An 18,311-nucleotide genomic window follows, 5' to 3' on the forward strand; every position below is an offset into this window, starting at 1 on the left:
GGGCGGGGGGGGGGGGGGGTTGTTGAAATTTAGAGGTTGCAGTAGAAGATAGCTCTTTCCCACTTGATGGGGCAAGACAAGGTTGAAGAGATAAGCATTTGAAAGGAATTATTTTGTAGGATCTGAGCATCAGGGAAAGATTTGGAATTTAAAGTATCTAAAACACATAAAGAAAGCCTAGTAAGTAATACCATCCCACCAGGGTTGATGGTGTCAGTGCTAAATCATTGACAAATTATCTGGCTTATGGGCAGGAGTATAGTCTGAAATTTTGGAGGTTTTTATCACTAAAAGGGTGTTTTGTGAAATACTCTATTAGCACTAAGATGGGCCACATGGGGCAAGGGTGAGGTGCAGTGCTAGGAGATCCAGGAATTGGCCACTAAGCTGAGAAAGGGAGATGAGAGGCCTGCCTTACCTGCATTCCTTGGCCAGCAGACGCTCCCAGTATTGACAGTCCGCTGCACAGCCAGACATGGTGCCAAGCAGATAAGGGTTAATCTCAATCACCTTGTTCACCCGTAAGGTGGCTGGAAGAATATGGAGTTTTGAGAGAGGAGGGATGATCACACAGTTCTGTGTGTCCTAAATCAATATCCACTTTCACTTTGGTGCAGATGTTGGGCTCCTGCCGAGAGGAGAGCCCAGCTCCCCAGATTCTGCCTCCTGGAGCTCACACTCACCAATGTAACTTCCAGCCGAGGCCCGAGAATCCACTGCTACAATCACTCCATGTTGGAACTTGAAGGCAAGCGTGGTGGTGCCATGGGCCATCTCAATCTGAATGTTTCTTTCTCTGTCTGCACCCAGGGACTGGAAGAAGTCAGTGGGCTAATAACAGAAGAAGTAGAGGCAATGAAAATTTCTGTAGCAGGAGGCTCCAGGAAAGGGTTTTAGAGAGTATGAGGATGAGGAGATATGCAGAAATTCTCTAACCATAAGGAGTCTCTAGAAGGAAATGGCTTGGGAGAAGGAAAAGAAGAGGCACACGGCACCAGCCTGGTCCATTTTCCAGTGCAATAGAAATGAAAGAAAACAAATGGTACTATAACTAAACATTTGAAGGATGACTTTGAGGGTTTTTTCCATGCATAGATCATTCCACCTTCACAAAACACCTTTTATTAACAGTATTCTCATTTTACAGACGAGGGACTTGAAACCTAGACTAAGTGACTTGTTCTAAATCACACAACACTGAGTTGCTGAGGCAGGCTAGACGCCAACGTTCATAGCTTTCCAAGACACTATACAGCCCCTATATCATATGATAACACCATGAAAAAAGGCTTCATGACCTGTGTGGTGAAGAAAGGGCAGGAAAGCTCTCGTCTTCCTATGGGAGCCTCCTCTTCACCTACAACTCTTTGCCCTAATCTGTGCCCCCATCCCCACGTGGCCTCTTCCCTGGGTCGGGCCCTGGATGTTGCTCTGCTGGGCTGAAGGATGCCCCCTCCGCGTTTCCTCGCCTCTGCCTCCGGGCAGTCTCGAGGCAGACCCTCCCTTACTCTGCGCCCTCCTCCCCTCATCCCTCGAGGTTCCCTTACAGCCCAGACCTGCATTCCCCGGGGGAGGGCGAGCTCCGGAGATCGCATAGAGAAACTGTAGTGGCCCGGGTCCGAGCGATGCCTTCCTCCCGTCACCGGCAAAGCCCAGTCCGGCCGCTGCGCTGGGGAGGCTCCGCACACGTCCAGTAAAGCCATGATCGCCTGGCACCCGGAGATCCGTCGGCTCTCGGAGGAGGAAGTGAAAGCGAAAGCCACAGCTCGAAGGGGAGGGAGCCAGAATTTCTTCCACATCCCCTGCTCTTTCCGAGAAAAGGACGATGGTTGTCTGGACCGGGGATATCATAGTGGGAGTGGGTTTCTCTGCTCTACCTTCACGGAGGCCGGAGAAACGATGGTAAAGGATTGTCAGAAGAAAGGAAGACAAGGACGAGCACCTTCGAAAGCCCTTGGCGATAGATTAGGAGAGACACCTACAGGCCGGGCATCCTCTCGATACAGTGGGGTGGGGTCGTGTCACCTGAAGGCGTAGCCTCAACCAGAAGGCTGGTAATCAGCAAGGTGCTGGGAGCACTTTGAAGTCGTGGGAGTGGGGGATGGGGAGGGGTAGTAATGAGCATTATTGTGTAAAAGTAGGGGACTGATAGGAGTACGTGGGGGCTCTGAGTCTTGAGAACAGGTCCCAGGGCAACAGGCAATAGAATGTACCCGCAGCGTGTGGGGAAGGGACGCCAAGGAGAGGGCGCAGTCTCTGACTCTTTCGACATGGTCCCTCCTAGGGTCCCTTCCGGTTCAACGGTCTCCCTAACCTGCGGCCACCCACAAGAACATGCCCTTTTTGTCCTCCCCTGCTCCACCGCGAGCTGCCCTGTGCTTGGCGGGATGCTGCTGAGCTTAATTTCTCTAAACCCCGCCCTTCCTCGCAACCTGCGCTGGCCTCATCTGCCCAGCAACTGTTAACGTCACACGACTCTGCCCACCCGCCAATGGGAGAGATTTACTAGACAACCCCGCCCACCACCCTGAGGTTTCCCCCCGGCAGGTGCCAGTCCCGAGCCGCATGAGCCCTTCACAAGGCACCGGAGCCGGCGCGGGTGAAGTGTGAGGCGCCGCCAGCCCCTGCGCGCGCTCGCACTTCCTCTGGCCGCGCGCCCTCCGTCCTCCACCTCAGGAAGGCCACGGCTCCGAGCTGCAGCTGCTGGCGCCCTGGCGGGGACCTTGCTCTTCCTTGGGGGCGGGCGCGGGGGGGTGGGGAGGTGGAGGGGGGACTCAGGAAATAGAAAACTTAAGGGAGAAGATGGTGCACCTAGGGCTGTAAAACACTGAGGATGCTAAAGGAGGGAGACACCAGGCTGCTGGAAAGTTCGCTGCGAAAGACAATGGGCCGTTAAGGGTGCCGGAAACGCGAAAAACCACAGTACAAAACACCAATTTTATTATAAATATCAAGAATCCACAGGGTATTTATGGGGCAGCACATGTCTTTGGTCATACTGAAAGTAGCTGATCCCTATCTGTACTTTCCAAATATTTCTCCTCATTTTCAGAGTGCTATTCACACCAAAGCATCAACCCTGGCTCTAAACCCAGTTACACTAAAGAGTTATAAATCCTTTTTTTCTTCCAGAAAGTCGGCATTATCAAGTGGAGCCTGGAGAAGAGGTAAAACGCATGGCAAATTTTAGGGATCACCTAGGGAGTTCCATTTTAGGATGTAACTACTCCTAGAAGCAGCTGTCTACTCTGCAGCTCAGGCAGGACCTTTGCTCCCAAATTCTCCACCACAGAGAGAAGAAAGGGGAGGGAGATAGTGTGTGCAGGTCCAAGAAGTCTTTCATTCTGGAGCACCTGCAGGAGCCTGCACCATGGTCCAGTAGCGTCCCCTATTCTCCATGAGCTGCTCGTGGGTTCCCGCCTCACAGATAGTGCCTCCTTCCAGAAAGAGGATGTGGTCAGCCTGCTCCACCAAGCTGAGATGCTGGGTGATGAGAAGCACAGAGCGAGAGCGCCGTTCAGAGCTTTCATACAGGAGATGCTCCACCTGAGAAGACATACACCTTTGTCAGAGCCAGGGACCTCTCCCAACCCAGGGTGACATCTGTGTTTCCACAGCTGGGACAGACTTCACAAGATTACTGCTGCCTCTGCCAACAACCACAAAGACACCAAAGATTCCCATTCTGAGTGCTTCTCTGCCAAACCTTTGTTTTGTTAAGGACTGTATACATGAGGTAAGAGTCCTATGGCAAAACCCATAAAAGAAGAGTAAAGAGTATCGAATGTCTCTCCTCTCCGCTTATGCATTGGGAATTTTTATATTAGATTTTAATGAAATATAACTTAGTAGTAAAATGCATGAGCGTTTCAGTCAGGCAGACCTGAATTGGGGTCCAGGCTCTGCTATTCAATGGCTGTATGACCTTCAGCAGGTTATTCAGCCTCTCTTAGCCTCCATTTTGTCATCTGTAGAACAAGGATCACAATGCCCAGCTCACAAGAATTCATGATGAATAAATGAGATGGTACATGTAAAGGGCCTAGTAATGTCTGGCACATAGTACAAGCTTAATTAATATTAATATTTTTAGGACAGTCTTTTCCTTATGTTTGGCTTTAAAGGTTCAGAGGCTGTAGATAGTCTCTTTTAACTGGTTCTAGGTGTCTTGGGGAGAAGCTAATGGGAACCAAGAATTTAAAGGACTGGTTTGTATAATTATGATATTAGTTTAACTATCACAGGATAAGTAAAGGAAGCAAGATGGGTGGGATATAGGCATTCAGATGACTCTTACCCGTAACTGGCTGTTTGCATCCAGGGCACTGGTGGCATCATCCAAGATAAGGACACGTGGTTTACGGATCAGTGCTCGGGCCAAGGCCACTGCCTGTCGCTGACCCCCTGACAGCTGGCTCCCAGCCTCGCCTACCTCTGCAGAGATAAGAGCCAAGATGAGAGCTGGATAGCCACATGTCCACACACATGCACACACGTGCACACACACACACACACACACACACACACCAAGGACTGATGGATGCAGCTGGATAGGGGAGGTTCTAGGAAGGTGAATGGGGTTCTGAGGATGTCGGGATGAAGAGACCATAGGAACAAGACCCTACAACTTCGAATTGATGTCCATGGGGCAGGAGAGACTTGAGAATGAAGGCAGGACCACTGGGGTTTCAGTAAAGGTAGAGATGATGAGTGACAAGATGAATGGAGAGAGTACCTGTGTCATAGCCCTGAGGGAGTCCAGCGATGAAACTATGAGCCCCCGATTCTACTGCAGCAGCTGTGATTTCCTCCATAGTTGGCTTCTGGATCAGGCCATAGGCAATATTTTCTCGAAGACTTCTTCCAAATAGCTGTGGCTCTTGTCCCACTGCAGCCACCTGAGACAAAAAATTATGAACAGTCATAGAACAAGGAACACAGGAGTATGGTTATCTAGAGATGGACAATTCAAAATCTTTATTGAGAGCATATTGCAAAATCACATGCCCTCTCTCCCGACCACACCCCCATCTCCACCCAAGGTCTCCTATCATTCCCTAACCCTCCTTTAAGAGTGATCAGTCTTCTTACTTGATGCTCTCTGCCCTCCCCCATGCCACCTTCTTGCTCACCTGGCTGTGCAGGTAGCGGTGCTCATATTGGGAAAGAGGCTTCCCATCCAGCAGCAGCTGCCCCTGGGTGGGCTGGTACAGATTCTGTAGCAGGGCAGCCACTGTGCTCTTCCCAGACCCATTGGGTCCCACTAGCGCTGTCACCTCACCAGGACGTAGGGTGAATGTCAGCCCCTGGAGGCCAGAGAATTGCACAATAAGAGTCAGACCAAGGCCCCTGACCTTGAGACTGTCATTGTCTTGTTACATAGCATGACGTCTTACCCCAGAGAAGAAAGGAGAAAACTCCTACCCTCCCACATACACGGGTTTATGGGATGATGCCTCCCCAAAGACTGAAAATGGAAGATGAGACAAAGACAAGGGTGAAGACCGAGCACCGCTATGCCACACACTTGATATCAGATACCACCAGAAAACAGGCAAAAATTACATTAGGAAACACAAATGGAAATAAAAAGGAAGTGTGGAAGACTGGGGATGGATTTTTGCTGCAACAATTCCTTGGAATGTAAGAGACTTCTCTTTGAAACCTCTTCTGCCATTCTCCTTGGGATCCCAAACTAGTACTTGAGTTTGGGAAAGATTTATGGAACAGATGATGCTTATTACTGCCTTTAAAAAGTTAGGAAGGATCTGTGCTTGGTGATAAGCAGGCTACATGCAGGAAGAAAACTTAGGATGGCAGAGTTAAGGGTGGGGTCAGCGGAGTACAGGGATTGGTAGGTTGTACCTGCAGCACTGGGACATCTGGACAGTTTGAGTAGGCAAAGGAGATGTCTTGGAACTGGACAAGACCCTCCAAGTTTAAGGAAGTCAACAGACCACTGGGTGGGCAGCAAGGGGTCCGATCCAGGTATTCATATATTTTCTCTGAGGAGCCCACAGCCTTCTGTACACGTGGGTAGGTGGACAGCAGTACCTGGAAGGAGGTGTGAATAGTGAGAAAGTGTGGGGAGCCCTAATCTGCTTGCCAGCATTAGATATGATATGAGCAGGTAAAGAACAGAAGGAAAGTGGACAGATGGTGATGGAATGGGGGGAGGAATAGCACTGGGGAGTGAAACGGGAGGGACCTCACCTGAACAGCTGTGGTGAACTGGATCTGGTAGAGAACAAATGTGACAAGGTTCCCACTGCTCACAGCCCCCCTTGTCACCAGGTGCCCACCAATGTACAGGATTCCCACCTTCAGCAGCATCCCTGAGATCTGTACAGAGACCACAGAAAAGGGGGATTGTGGTAAAAAAAAATCCAGAGGGTACTCAAAAAACCAGAGTCATTAGCATAAAGGAGATATAAAATCCCCTTCCCCCAATTAATAGTAGCAGGCTTAATAGGCAGACAGGAGGAAAACCACCGGGAGCCTGCAGAAATTGACTCAAATACACATCACAGAAGTCACCATTATCCTCATTACCATCACCATTACCACCTTGTTTGGGGATGATTTTACTCTTCACAAAAGGCTTTCATGAATGTGATGTCAATTAAAACTCGTATCAAGGGCCCTATAAAGAAAGTTATATCATGCCCATTTTTTTAAATGAGGAAACAGTCTCAGAAAAGGTAAGTTACTTGCCCATGGTTGCAGGGCTAGTAAATGGCAGAATCAAGCCAGGAACTTCTGATTACGAGTCTAGTTCTTTTTCCATCACGTCATAGATGCCCCTCATCTCTGCCTTCCACTATTCCCATGGCTCTCACTAGCACAGCCATACAGTATCAGCATGAAGTGGGCCCACGTCTAGGAATTTATGGCTCCCTGAGCTGCCCCTGAGAGGCAAAGGAAGGCCCTAGAACTGGAAGACATGGCATCACTCTAATTCATGTGTCTGACACATAGATTTTGTGTACCATAGTAAAAGGAAGGCACCTAGCATCCTTAAAAAGAGGGCGGGGGTTAGGGACACTGAGTGGAGTAATTGAGCCTCAGGTCGCTCAGATGAAAACACTGAACCAACTACTTCCCAGTGGAGGAGGAGTGGGAGCAGGGTCGTGGAGAAGGGAATGGAGTTGAGGCATCTTAGGGAGGAGGGAACGGGTATTCATCTCCAGGTGCTCACACTGGTGGTCCAGAGGTTGACTGCATAGGCCATGGCCTCCTTCTGGTTGAGTGTCTTCATTTCCTGAAGCTTTTGCCTATACTTCTGGGCCTCACCCTCCTCATTGGCAAAGCTCCGGACTGTAGGCATAGCTGACAGAGCCTCAATAGCCACCTGGCTGGACTGTGCCTGAGACTCCAGCAACTGTACTTCCAGTGACTGTGGAGACATGGACATCTGTCACACATGGCTGGCAAATCATAAGGGATACTAATACCTGAATTAACTAGTTGGAAATTAAAGATGAGGAGAGGCAGAGGGACAAGAGAGAAAAGAAAGGCACACAGCTATGTCCCCTGATACTAAAGTGATCCAGGGGAGAGGAAAATGACCCAATAGGTGGGGAATCATATTCTTAAAGACAGATGGTGGGCAGGAGTTAGAAGAGAAGACAGTGAATATGAAGGATGTTGAGCAATCTGGGAACATGAACTATAGGGACAAGGAGTTCCATGAAGATGGAGAATCAGTAAGGATACCAAGAAAGTTTACTGAATACAATCTGAGAGGAACTGAGTCTGCCAAGTCTGGAGATGAGGGTCTATGTAGGTGCAGCCAACTCCCTGGACGTACCTGGAACCACTTTCCCAGCTTCTTAGGCAGAAGGAAAAGCAGAGGCAGGGCAGCCAGCGTGACCATGGTGAGGGACAATGACCCCCAGAGCATGAGCCCCAAGAGGCACAGCCCTCGCACCAGGTACCACAGCAATAGGCTCAGCTCCCGACTCAGAGTTTCACTCAGGGCGGACGTGTCCTCTGTTACCCGAGATGTGATGGCACCTGCCAGGGTCAGAAAGGAGAGAGTGGAGTGAAAGAGACAGATTCAGAGTGATGAGAGGAAGGAACAATGAGCCAGGGTGCCAGGGATAGGGTGGTCAACACAGGGTTCCAAGGAGGCTAGGGAAGCCAAGGTTAGCGACTTGGGGAGGTTTGGGAATCTCAATGCACAGAGAATGAATGTTAGAGAGGAAAAGCCTGGTCAGAGCCCTTCATTTTAACTATAAAGAAATGGATACACATGTAAATTACAGTTCCTCTGAAAGCCTTCTGTTCCTTAAAGAAGTTGAATATCCCCTGCTATAAACATGGCAGAAAGAGCTTAAACTGGTCATATAACAGAGATAGAGGGGAAGGAAGGGTGCCGCTAAAAAAGCAGCCCAGGAATCTGTAATGAGCACTACACTGGGAACCAAGTGACTGAGGTTCTAACTCCAAGCCTGTCTCCAGCCATATGTGAACATACCAGTTTCAGCATTGAAAGTCTAGGCCTCAATTTTCTGCTCTGTAAAATGAGGCAGTTCAACCCATGATCTCAAAATTTCCAGGTTTGAAGTTCTGTAGTTTCTATCTAGGGACACATAGGGATAGATGTATGGGAAAGTCCTGAACGAAAACACAAAGTCGTGTTTTTTTTAAGGTAAAGAGGACAATATTTTGCTACGAGGTACATCAAGAATAAGAAAAAACAATGTGTATGTGTTGCGGGGGTTAGTGATCAAGTTTATAGGGAAGTATGGGGTAGAAATATGGGGATATGAACAGTACACAGGAACTGTTCCATGAGAAGTTCCATAAGTTCCATGAGAAACCTGTTTGGTTCTGTTGGAAAAACTCTGTCTCTTGGCGCAGGACTGCCCGAAACACTTCTCCCTGCAAGTGGCTGTGCACTCGGCCCATGGTGCTGTTATAGATCCCATCGCCCATGAACTCCAACACTGCGCTAGAGAGGGGGGAGAAGGAACGTGGAGGTGTGCTCAGGAGACAGAGCGAAGGTCCCAGGTATCCCCACACAAATGCATTTTGGACATCAGCCCCATCTTCCAACTCCCTGTTTTCTAAGGTTGCCCCTCCTCAGCGCCCAGACCTGGCTATGGTGAGGATGGACATGAGAGTTATATTTCGGGTGAAGGCAGTGGCAGCCGCATCTTGGAGAATCCAGTCAGTGAGGCGGCCCGTGAAAAATGGAATGGCCATCTCCCCTGGAGAGAGAGAGGAGATTGGTCAGCCACAAATATGAAGTCGAAGCAGGCCAGCTCCAATCAGCCTGCCCTCGACGCCTCTCCTCTCACCATGATCGCGGGAGGCAGCAGCAGAAAGAGGACACGGGTCACAATCCCGCACCTGAATAGGCCGCCCTGGAAATCACAACCCATGGTCTCCCCGCCAGACCTTTCAGGGGTTTAGTTAAGAAGGACAGAGAGGATGGAGTAGAACACCGTCCTGTTAGATATGAGGACGCTCTTCCCCAGAGGGAAGGATTTGCCCACGGTGGTGGGTCGCGGTGAAGCAAGGCCTGGGGTGGGACTGGAGCCGGGGACTCCTGACTCCCACCCAGTCCGGTGCTCTTTCCTCTGCACGAAGTGGTCCCCGGACCCGAGCTGGGTCGCCTTCCCCTGACCCACATTCCCAGAACCCACGCTACTCTACCTCACTGAGCATCACTCTTGATTCCTGCCCAGTCCCCTTGCGTCCTCCCCTCTGCCCTGCGTCCCCCTTACCAAGACAGGAGAGGACCAGCAGGAACAGGACCAGCGGGAGGCGGTGTATCTCCGAGCCCAGGCAGCCTAGAAGCCTACGCACAGCGTCTCCAGAGCCCCCACGACCGCCGGGCACCCAGAGGCTCCCGAGCTTGTGCCACAGGGCGGCTGCGGGCAGTGCCGCCGCGTAGCTGACCACGAAGGCGTCCAAGCGACTCCCCCAGTGCAGGAGCCTGGTGCTGTCCGCGTCCCTGGGGACTCCCCAGGAACCCAGCTCTCGGAACAAGGCGAGTCCAGGCAGGGCCAAGCCCAGCGCCGCCGCCAGGGGCTCCAGAGCCGCCAGCCATCCCCGGACCCGGGCGCTGTCGCTCTTGGAGCCAGCCGTTGCCTTGAGGACCCCGCGGGCCCCCAGCCACAGCACGGCCCCCCGGCTCAAGCCCACCACGCAGATCGTATAACTTCGTATAATGTATGCTATACGAAGTTATTACGATTACAGATGGCCCAGTCTCTGCTGGGGACCTCAGCCCTGTGCTATTGAGTCAGTCACCTCCCAGTCTGAGACTTGGTTTCCTCTTTATGAATCAGGCCTGACCGTACTGAGGGCTGCTGCTCCTGTTATTTTTGCCAAAAGTGATGATAGCTACCATTTATCAGTAAGGATGACAGCAATAAAAGGTAGCAGACAGCTCTTCATGTGTATAGGCTCATTGAAGCCTTGTGAGGCCCATTTTAAAGATGAGGGAACTGAGGCCCAGAGGGTGTGATAACTTGTCCAGGGTCGCACAGCAAAGATGTGAGAGCACTGAGATTTGAACCTGGCAGGCTGGCTGGCCCCAGGCCCTCGTAAAATAATAATAATAATATTACTGATGAGAGGCCTTTCAGACATTCAGAGCTGCCTCCTCAGGGGGATGCCAGATCCTTGATAGTAAATTTTCATTTTGGGGGGCTCTCAGGGACAAGATACAGATCCGATCCTGGTCGCGCTAGCGAGAAGTGCAGCCGTTTAGGGGAAATCGAAAGCGGCCGCTGGCTCACTAGATCCGCCCACTTCCAAAAGTGGCCCGCCCACACTATCTGGGGAGCAGGCGTTGAAAGCAGATCTGGTGTTCTGGGGAGCAATCCTGGTGCCCCATTTACTCCCTTCCTCTCTCTCAGGCACAGTCTTACTTCATCTTCCCGCCTCCTCCGCATCCACTTGCAGGAACTTTCTCCCCACAGCCTCAGGGCGGGGCTCTTTCGTCACCTGTCTCCGGGCAGATCTGCCTGGCACAGGTTAGCGCCTCACCCACAGGACGCCGCGCCCCCTTGGCGGGCATCGTGAAGGGGCGGGGCTATGGGCTGAGCGCAGCGCGCTGTCCCAGTCGCAAACCAGTGCCCCAAGCAGCGAGCATCGCGGCGCCTCGCCGGGATGCTGCGGGCGGGAGCACCAACCGGGGACTTACCCCGGGCCGGAGAAGTCCACACTGGGGTAATGGGTCTGGGCTCGAGGGTTAGCAAAGGGATGGAAGAGGCGGAGCGGGAGCGGGATCTTGGAACCGCCGACAAGTGAAACGTAGGAAGGTGGCTTGTGGCAGCTAGCGCTTGCACTCCACAGTGAACACAGGGTGTCCCTATTCTGAAGTGGGTCGTCTAGGGGTCCGGGAAGGAACGGGGCACGCGAGGCTGGTGGAGAAGGGGGTGCTTTGGCTCTTAGCTGGAGGCGTCAAGGGGAAGCGGCTGTAAAGCGCTTTCGCTTTCACTCTGGTCTAGACAGTGGGGGCTGGTTAAATCAAGAGAGGGGATTGGGGACGGTGCAAACAGATGAGAAAATGGTGCCTTGATTGTGGTAGAACAGCACTTGGGAGAAGAGAATATGGGCACTTACTGAGAAGGACCAGCTGTTCAGACACACCCTCCATAAACTTCTCCCTGGGTTACTCGTAGCCCAAAGCACCGATAATGGGGGTACTGTGTGAGCCCGTGATGCCCTTCCCCAGCCTGACCCCAGAAGAGGTCCAGGTCCTGCTTGGCCCAGGTCCTGCCATTCTGCCTTCCCTGTGTCTTCCCTACCCACTCCCATGCGCCCGCTGGGTGGATGCGCCTGCTCAGGATGGGTGCCTGGAGCAGGTGGTGGCCCCAAGACTGGCTGGTTTCTGCGCTCAGAATACTGCCACCACTCTTGGCTTGGGGCGGCTTTGTTATAGAAGAATAGCCTCAAGGATGTTACCCCTGTTCTTTGTCCCTCTATTCATAGGTCAGTATGTCAGAAAGTGCAATCAGGGTAGTATCTCTGGGGGCCAGAGTAACTTATGGAGTAGGGAGAAAGGTAGCAGTAAAACCATTTATGAGCTGGAAAATCTCTCCTCACTGCCAAATGAGCAGTGGAAAGGAGGAAGCAGAAGTCAAAACAAGAGATGGCAATTAGATCTAGGATTTAGTCCCAGGTCTCCTATTTCTTCTGGGTGACCTTGGATACATGATTTGCCTTTTCTATGACTCAGTTTCCTCTTTTAAACCCAGGATCTTAAAGGCTCCTTCTTATTCAACAGGAGTAGAAAAAGTATAACTTTATTCTTCCCCACTCTTCCTTGATTCTTTTCTTGACCTAGAAAAGTCAGCTCAAACTCCCCAATCAAATCCTCTCTTTGTAAAGAGCTCTTCCCCTGGCTACTGATATATCTATTTAGCTCTTGATCAGAAAACCATTAAGTGAAACTTTCATTATAAATCATCTGTGTGTTGCTTGTCACTTCCCTCCTGCCTTGACTCCTGGCCATGCTAACCAATGACCTCCTCAATGTTTTACACTGTTCAGCAGATGAATGAACTCACCTTTGATTAGGTGGAGGTGGGTGGAGGATTCTGGGCCAAAAAAAGACCTGACCCTGTTTCCCAGGTTCACAGGAACTTACTGTGTGTTGGGTCTGTAGCACATGTGCACACAGTGAGCACATGCGGTGGAGGTAATTCACTGTGGGGCTTCTTCGCTGGTGTTGGGAGGTTCTCCCCTGAACCCACCCCTCAGAGGGAGCACTTCTGTCTCTAGGAGCTCATCCCCACCTCTCTCTTCAGAGTGGAGAGGATTCCACTTAGGAAATTGTGGCTTATGGATATGGCTCTTTCTGTGTTGTATCACAGCCAGGCTGTAACAGTTCCCTGCGGCCAGATGAAGCAATGGAGAAAGTGGAAAGGTGAAGGGAAAAAACTGTACTGGGAGTCAGCTCTGGCCTGAATGACTGTGTGACCCCAAGCCAGCCACCTCCCTTTTTGGGAATGTTTCCTCTTCTGTAACATGAGCGGATCAAGGACCTTCCTGCTCTGACATTCCATATTCTGTGTCTCTGCAGACAACCATCATGGCAGTGGAGTTTGATGGAGGTGTTGTGGTGGGCTCTGATTCCCGGGTGTCTGCGGGGTGAGTACCAGTGAAGATATACATTTGGAAGAAGGCTAATAACCCCAAATATATATTTTTCTTACCCATTCACAAAAATACTGGTAGGCTGGAGCTTTGGGGAAATGGACCTGACCTTTCTGAAAAGCCACTATAATAAGATATTGGGTGGGTGCTTGGGTCTGAATTCATGGAGGAGTATCTGGGGTCTGAATGTGGTCTGCCTCTGCAGTGTACATGGACCAGTGTAAAGGAATAGGATCTGAGAAGGAGACAGCAGATAGATTTGTGAGGGGCCCTCCTTCCACCGATGGTTAGAGATAAAAAAGTTGGTTCTGTCAAGCAGATATCTGGTTTCTCATTAATACGTGTCGTATGAATTTTGTCTCCTCTCCCCTCTTAGCCAGTTTCCTCATGTGCAAAATGAGTACATGGAATTAGATCAATATCACTTGCATTATGTTTCATAGGATATAATATAACTCCCTTAAGATGGTTAATAGCAAAGAAAACTTGATCAGACACATTTTTCTTAACTTAATATTTTTTGTTTCGTTATAAATTAAGTCTAATTTTTATTAATATTTGCAGTGATTTATCTGAAACAATTTTTCCTTCCTGCTTTAATCTAAGCATTAAGTTTCAGCTATTCTCTTGTCAAATAAGTTTGAGACATAGTGGGTGATCCGCCTCAAAGTTTCCTGCAACTCTAACACAGATGACTGTTGACCCCATCCTGACAGAGAGGCGGTGGTGAACCGAGTGTTTGACAAGCTGTCCCCCCTACACCAGCGCATCTACTGTGCACTCTCTGGTTCAGCAGCCGACGCTCAGGCTGTGGCTGACATGGCCACCTACCAGCTGGAGCTCCATGGGTATGAAGCTCTGGGATCCTGACTCCACACCCGCTAGAGCTCCCCCAACCCTGGAGCACTGCATTGGGAAATGAAAATTTGTTTCAGCTCCTGCTTTTGTTAGCTTTGAACTGGCACCTGAATCTCTCTAAGCCATTTTCAGCAACTGTGAAGTGGAGATAGTAGTATCTACCCTATCTGGCCAGATGGTTATTTTGAAAATCAAATGATGTATGTGAAAGCAGTTTGGAAACTGTAAGTCACTATCCTAATATAGAAAATCAGGAAGAAAGTGATGATGTAGCCCACCAAAGTATCAGGCAGCTACAGTATGAAAAATCAGGGTCATTGGGACAGAAGTAAAGCTTATCTGCTTTTACCCATAAGGGCAGAGCCCTTGCAGCCAAAAGAGTTATGTCGTTAGGCGATGGGGAGAGGGGCTGAGTGAAAGAAGGTGAACAACTTTAAGCTGCTTACCAGTTGGTGGTGTAGGACCCTAGTTCCCCTGTGCAGGTGGGAGGGAAGCTAGAGTTTGAACTGTTGCAGCTGTAGGTTTCAGGTGTTACTTGGTGGGGATGATGGTAATGGCACAGGAAGGTGACACTTAAAATTATATCAGCCTTTATTCCTAACACTTCCTTCAGGGTGGAACTGGAAGAACCTCCACTTGTTCTGGCTGCTGCAAACGTGGTGAGGAATATCACCTACAAATATCGTGAGGACTTGTCTGCACATCTCATGGTAGCTGGCTGGGACCAGCGCGAAGGCGGCCAGGTGAGTCCTTCCCAACACACTCCCCACCTTGGACTTCCCCACTCCCCTATAGAGGGAGATGGGGGTCATATGTCATTCTAGCAATGAGCTCCAAAGACACTGCCTCTAAAAGCATGCTACAGTCTCAACCACTGCGGATATGAGATACTGGTACAGAGACCACCTGCTTGTCTCAGTGGGAAGGGGAGACTTGATGATCCTTTAGTCTGACCTGAGGATGCCTCCCTCAGGTATATGGAACCCTGGGAGGAATGCTGACTCGACAGCCCTTTGCCATCGGTGGCTCTGGCAGCACCTATATCTACGGTTATGTGGACGCAGCATATAAACGAGGCATGTCTCCTGAGGAGTGCAGGCGCTTCACCACGGATGGTAACTAACCAAGTGTGAGGGTACCTGGGGAGGGTTTTTAAACATGGGAAGGAAGTAGATTATGAAGAACAGGCAGAGGAATACATGGGTGACCGTTTAATTTACTGATCAAACTGGGATTCTTTTGAGAGTGAAAGAGGGCAGGATAAATGCTAAACTAGTTGGGACTTTGGGAAAACAGGGATAAATCAGGACTGTTCTGGGTAAACCAAATTAAGATATACAGTCACCGTAAGAACCAGTGGTGTACTGGGGCTGGCTTGGGCCAACTCATGAGAGCTGACTGTTAAATATCCAAGGATTTGTGAGCTGCTTGTTAAGCTATTTGTAACTTGAAATCAATCACGGTGGTAGTATTTATACCATGGACCTCATCAGATGCTACATACAAAGGATTTTTCTTTTTAAGGTGGTTTACCAGCACACCACTAAGCATGCCTCTCTGGAAGATGTGATTTTTTTCTTTTTCCCCTATTTTTTTATTGTGGTAAAACATACATAATAATTGCCATTTTAAGCATTTAAAAGTATACAACTGCGTGGAATTAATTACATTCACAATGCTGTGCAACCACTACCTCTATCTAGTTCCAAAATTTGGAAGATGGGTTTTGAAGTGAAATTGGTAGTGGGCATATGGACGGGAGGGGAATGAAAAGATTTTTGAAACCAAGCCATTCTCTCTCCCTGTCTCCCACTTGAAACCCTCTGCAGCTATCGCTCTGGCCATGAGCCGGGATGGCTCTAGTGGAGGTGTCATCTACCTGGTCACTATTACAGCTGCTGGTGTGGACCATCAAGTAATCTTGGGCAACGAGCTGCCAAAATTCTATGATGACTGAATCTTCTTCAGACTTTCCTTCCTTGTTTTGTAATAAACTCTCTTGGACCAGAACCCAGTATGGTCAATGGTCAATGGGAAATGGGTGCTCAGGGAGGTGAAGCTTAGGAGAGGGGGCTTCTTCCCTCCCAGATGTCAGCATACCCTTTTAATTATTTTGTCCCAGGTCTAAAACATCTTTCCCAGAGAAAGAAGGGGAGAGTATACTAGTAGAAAGAGCCCCATGCAAGACAGGCATGTTGTACTGAGTGATTTTGAAATATTACAAACAACAGAAACTCTCATTCTGATACCCAAGGGATGAGGGTACAAGTGAGGAGATGGGAGGAGTTGGACCCACTCCTTTAGGGCTAAGAGTGATCAGTGGACAAGACAGCTACACACATGAGAATCAGCCAAGAGCAACAGCAAACTCACATGTGAAAGAATTCCTTTCATAATGCTTTAATTCACATGAAAGATCAATGTATGAACATGCTTAAATATTTGGGAGGCACTGTGAATTTCAGAAAATAATAATGATAATCAAAAAAAGCTACATTTGTTGAGCCAGCCATGGCTAAAAGCTTTATAAATTTTATCTCTTAGAAGCCAAACAACAAAAAGCCTATATACGTATTACTACTTCTGTTTAAGGATAGATGGAGGCTTAGAAAGATTAAGTCACCTGACCAAGGTCACAGAACAAGTTCAGAAGCTGGGATCTGGGATTTAATTTTATCATACGCCTTTCCTCTGCCACTACATAAAACTTTCCTCTCCCTCAAGCCCCACATAGCATCTCCTTGAAATCTGCAATAATTAGCCCAGCACATTTGTTGGCACTTAGGCAGTTGTTACAAGATACCTGAGTAACTGTATTAAACAAAGCCGAGTTCTGGTGCTGTCTTTGCCATGCACTTCCTGAGTGACAGGACAAATTATTCCCCTTCTATGAGCCCTCATTTCCTCTTCTTTCAAAAGCAAGTGTTGGTGATTTCTAAGGTAATTCCAGCTCTAACACTGAATGCCATTTTGCTAATAAGTGAGCAGTTAACAGGCATATTTAACAGAAGTACTAGTAGGATGTCAGGCTAAACATACCAATTCAGAGTGCTCTAAAGCAATCATATGCCCTTGAGAGTGTGGAAAAAATGTAAAATTACAAGAGCCTCGAATTGTTTCTAGCCATGATATTTATTTTGAATTTTAAAATGATTGTTTAAGAGCCAATCTTTCCACTATCACAACTAGAGACTCTGGACAGTATACAAAAAGCAAGTACTCGAGGACCCTGAAAAGTAAAGAAAAGCAGGTGGGTCGTGAAGAGAGTCTAAACTTGAAGGAGCAACCCTCCCAGGGGTGGTTTTTCAATTTTTTTCCTTTCCTTTCCCAGCTTTGCTCTGAAGTCAGGCCTCAGGTGCAGGGCTGCACTGCGGTGCTAGCACAAGTGCTAAATCTCCAAGAGAAACACTATCTTTTTGGCCAGAGGAACCAAGAAAAAGGGGCCCCTGTGGGCAGGAGAGTGTAGGGGAATCTCCCAAATGAGAGAGCTGGAGAAGGGGATTCCCTAATTCTAGGTCTGAACCTTCATGAGTACACGGTTACCCGTGAGCTTCATATGCATGTGACACACCCTAAACAGCACAGCAAAGACTTTGAGAACTAAACTAAGATATTCTAAGATTTTTTTCCTTGTGGCTGGCCGGTATGTGGATCTGAACCCTTGACCTTGGTGTTATAACACTGGGCTTTAACCAACTGAGCCAACCTGCCATACCCTCAACTAAGATTTAAACCTTTTAAAATTAGAAGGCTTATTACTTTTTGGGGGGGGGGCAAATAATTGTGTCCTTGTACCCTTCATTCCAAAAAGAGTTTGTAGCAGCTTACAGGGACAGGCATATTAGAAGAAGAAGAAGGAGAAGAAGTAATGGGGCAAAGGGAAAATAAAGCTAAGAAAATAAGTGAAGCCAAAGGGCAAAACTAATTTATAACATGAGTGTCTTTTAAGAAAAAACAAGTGGTATGCTGGAGCTGTCTTATACTAGCTAGCATAAGCAGATTGTAAAAGATTCAGGAGTTTTGCAAGGTAGTTGTAAACCTTTGGTAACTTGATATTAACCTGGTTGAAAGTATCTATACTATAGAAATCAGCATGAGCAATGCTACAAGTCAGAACTTCCTGTTTTTTCCCCAGAGAGCTGGTTTAACAGAACACAAATTTATCAGCCAGCTATCAGTGCATAAAAACAGTTGGCTCAGAGCCACAGGGTAGTGAAAGCAAAAAAGGAAATAAAATTAGCTACAGGATTTATAAATTCATTAAAGCAAATCCATCTGATAAAACAAAATATATATATGAGAGAGAGAGAGAGAGAGAGTGGGGGGGGGGGGGT

The 18,311-nt window shown here is 48.7% G+C and overlaps 3 protein-coding genes across 3 annotated transcripts in view; 1 reads left to right on the forward strand and 2 right to left on the reverse strand.

Annotated features, from left to right (window-relative positions):
- Positions 1-1,704, reverse strand: part of PSMB8 (proteasome (prosome, macropain) subunit, beta type, 8) — a 3,254-nt gene extending 1,550 nt beyond the window's left edge. The window contains exons 1-3 of the mRNA XM_008592455.1: positions 1,557-1,704; positions 684-831; positions 419-530 (exon numbers count right to left, since the gene is read on the reverse strand). Of these exons, the coding sequence (XP_008590677.1) occupies positions 419-530; positions 684-831; positions 1,557-1,703 (407 nt within the window). The 5' untranslated portion in view covers position 1,704. The remainder of the gene's footprint in view (positions 1-418; positions 531-683; positions 832-1,556) is intronic.
- Positions 1,705-2,918: 1,214 nt separating this feature from the next.
- Positions 2,919-9,713, reverse strand: TAP1 (transporter 1, ATP-binding cassette, sub-family B (MDR/TAP)). Its single transcript, XM_008592456.1, has 10 exons — positions 9,101-9,713; positions 8,826-8,956; positions 7,811-8,016; positions 7,199-7,396; positions 6,214-6,342; positions 5,866-6,054; positions 5,133-5,306; positions 4,736-4,898; positions 4,298-4,434; positions 2,919-3,546 (listed from the first exon to the last, which is right to left on the reverse strand). Exons 1-10 carry the CDS (start codon positions 9,208-9,210, stop codon positions 3,340-3,342), a joined length of 1,644 nt encoding a protein of 547 aa, XP_008590678.1. The 5' UTR covers positions 9,211-9,713; the 3' UTR covers positions 2,919-3,339.
- A 1,354-nt stretch (positions 9,714-11,067) lies between these two features.
- Positions 11,068-15,987, forward strand: PSMB9 (proteasome (prosome, macropain) subunit, beta type, 9). Its single transcript, XM_008592457.1, has 6 exons — positions 11,068-11,187; positions 13,046-13,113; positions 13,836-13,967; positions 14,591-14,720; positions 14,951-15,092; positions 15,807-15,987. The coding sequence occupies exons 1-6, from the start codon at positions 11,128-11,130 to the stop codon at positions 15,932-15,934; spliced, it is 660 nt and encodes a 219-aa protein (XP_008590679.1). The 5' UTR covers positions 11,068-11,127; the 3' UTR covers positions 15,935-15,987.
- The last annotated feature ends 2,324 nt before the right edge of the window (positions 15,988-18,311 follow it).

The sequence above is a fragment of the Galeopterus variegatus genome, unplaced genomic scaffold, assembly GCF_000696425.1.
Source record: "Galeopterus variegatus unplaced genomic scaffold, G_variegatus-3.0.2 Scaffold7941, whole genome shotgun sequence".
In the NCBI taxonomy this organism is placed as follows: domain Eukaryota; kingdom Metazoa; phylum Chordata; class Mammalia; order Dermoptera; family Cynocephalidae; genus Galeopterus; species Galeopterus variegatus.

Bases quoted from the DNA above. Each gene is read 5' to 3' on its own strand.
- TAP1 (XM_008592456.1), bottom strand. From the start codon at position 9,210: ATGGCCATTCCATTTTTCACGGGCCGCCTCACTGACTGGATTCTCCAA. The intron at 8,017-8,825 runs GTTTCTCATGGA...TGACCCTGGCAG, and splicing joins TTTCCAACAGAACCAAACAG to GTGCCATCACATCTCGGGTA. The intron at 5,307-5,865 runs GTACAACCTACC...TCTGGCCTCCAG, and splicing joins CAGATGTCCCAGTGCTGCAG to GGGCTGACATTCACCCTACG.
- PSMB9 (XM_008592457.1), top strand. From the start codon at position 11,128: ATGCTGCGGGCGGGAGCACCAACCGGGGACTTACCCCGGGCCGGAGAA. The intron at 13,114-13,835 runs GTGAGTACCAGT...CCATCCTGACAG, and splicing joins GATTCCCGGGTGTCTGCGGG to AGAGGCGGTGGTGAACCGAG. The intron at 14,721-14,950 runs GTGAGTCCTTCC...TGCCTCCCTCAG, and splicing joins ACCAGCGCGAAGGCGGCCAG to GTATATGGAACCCTGGGAGG.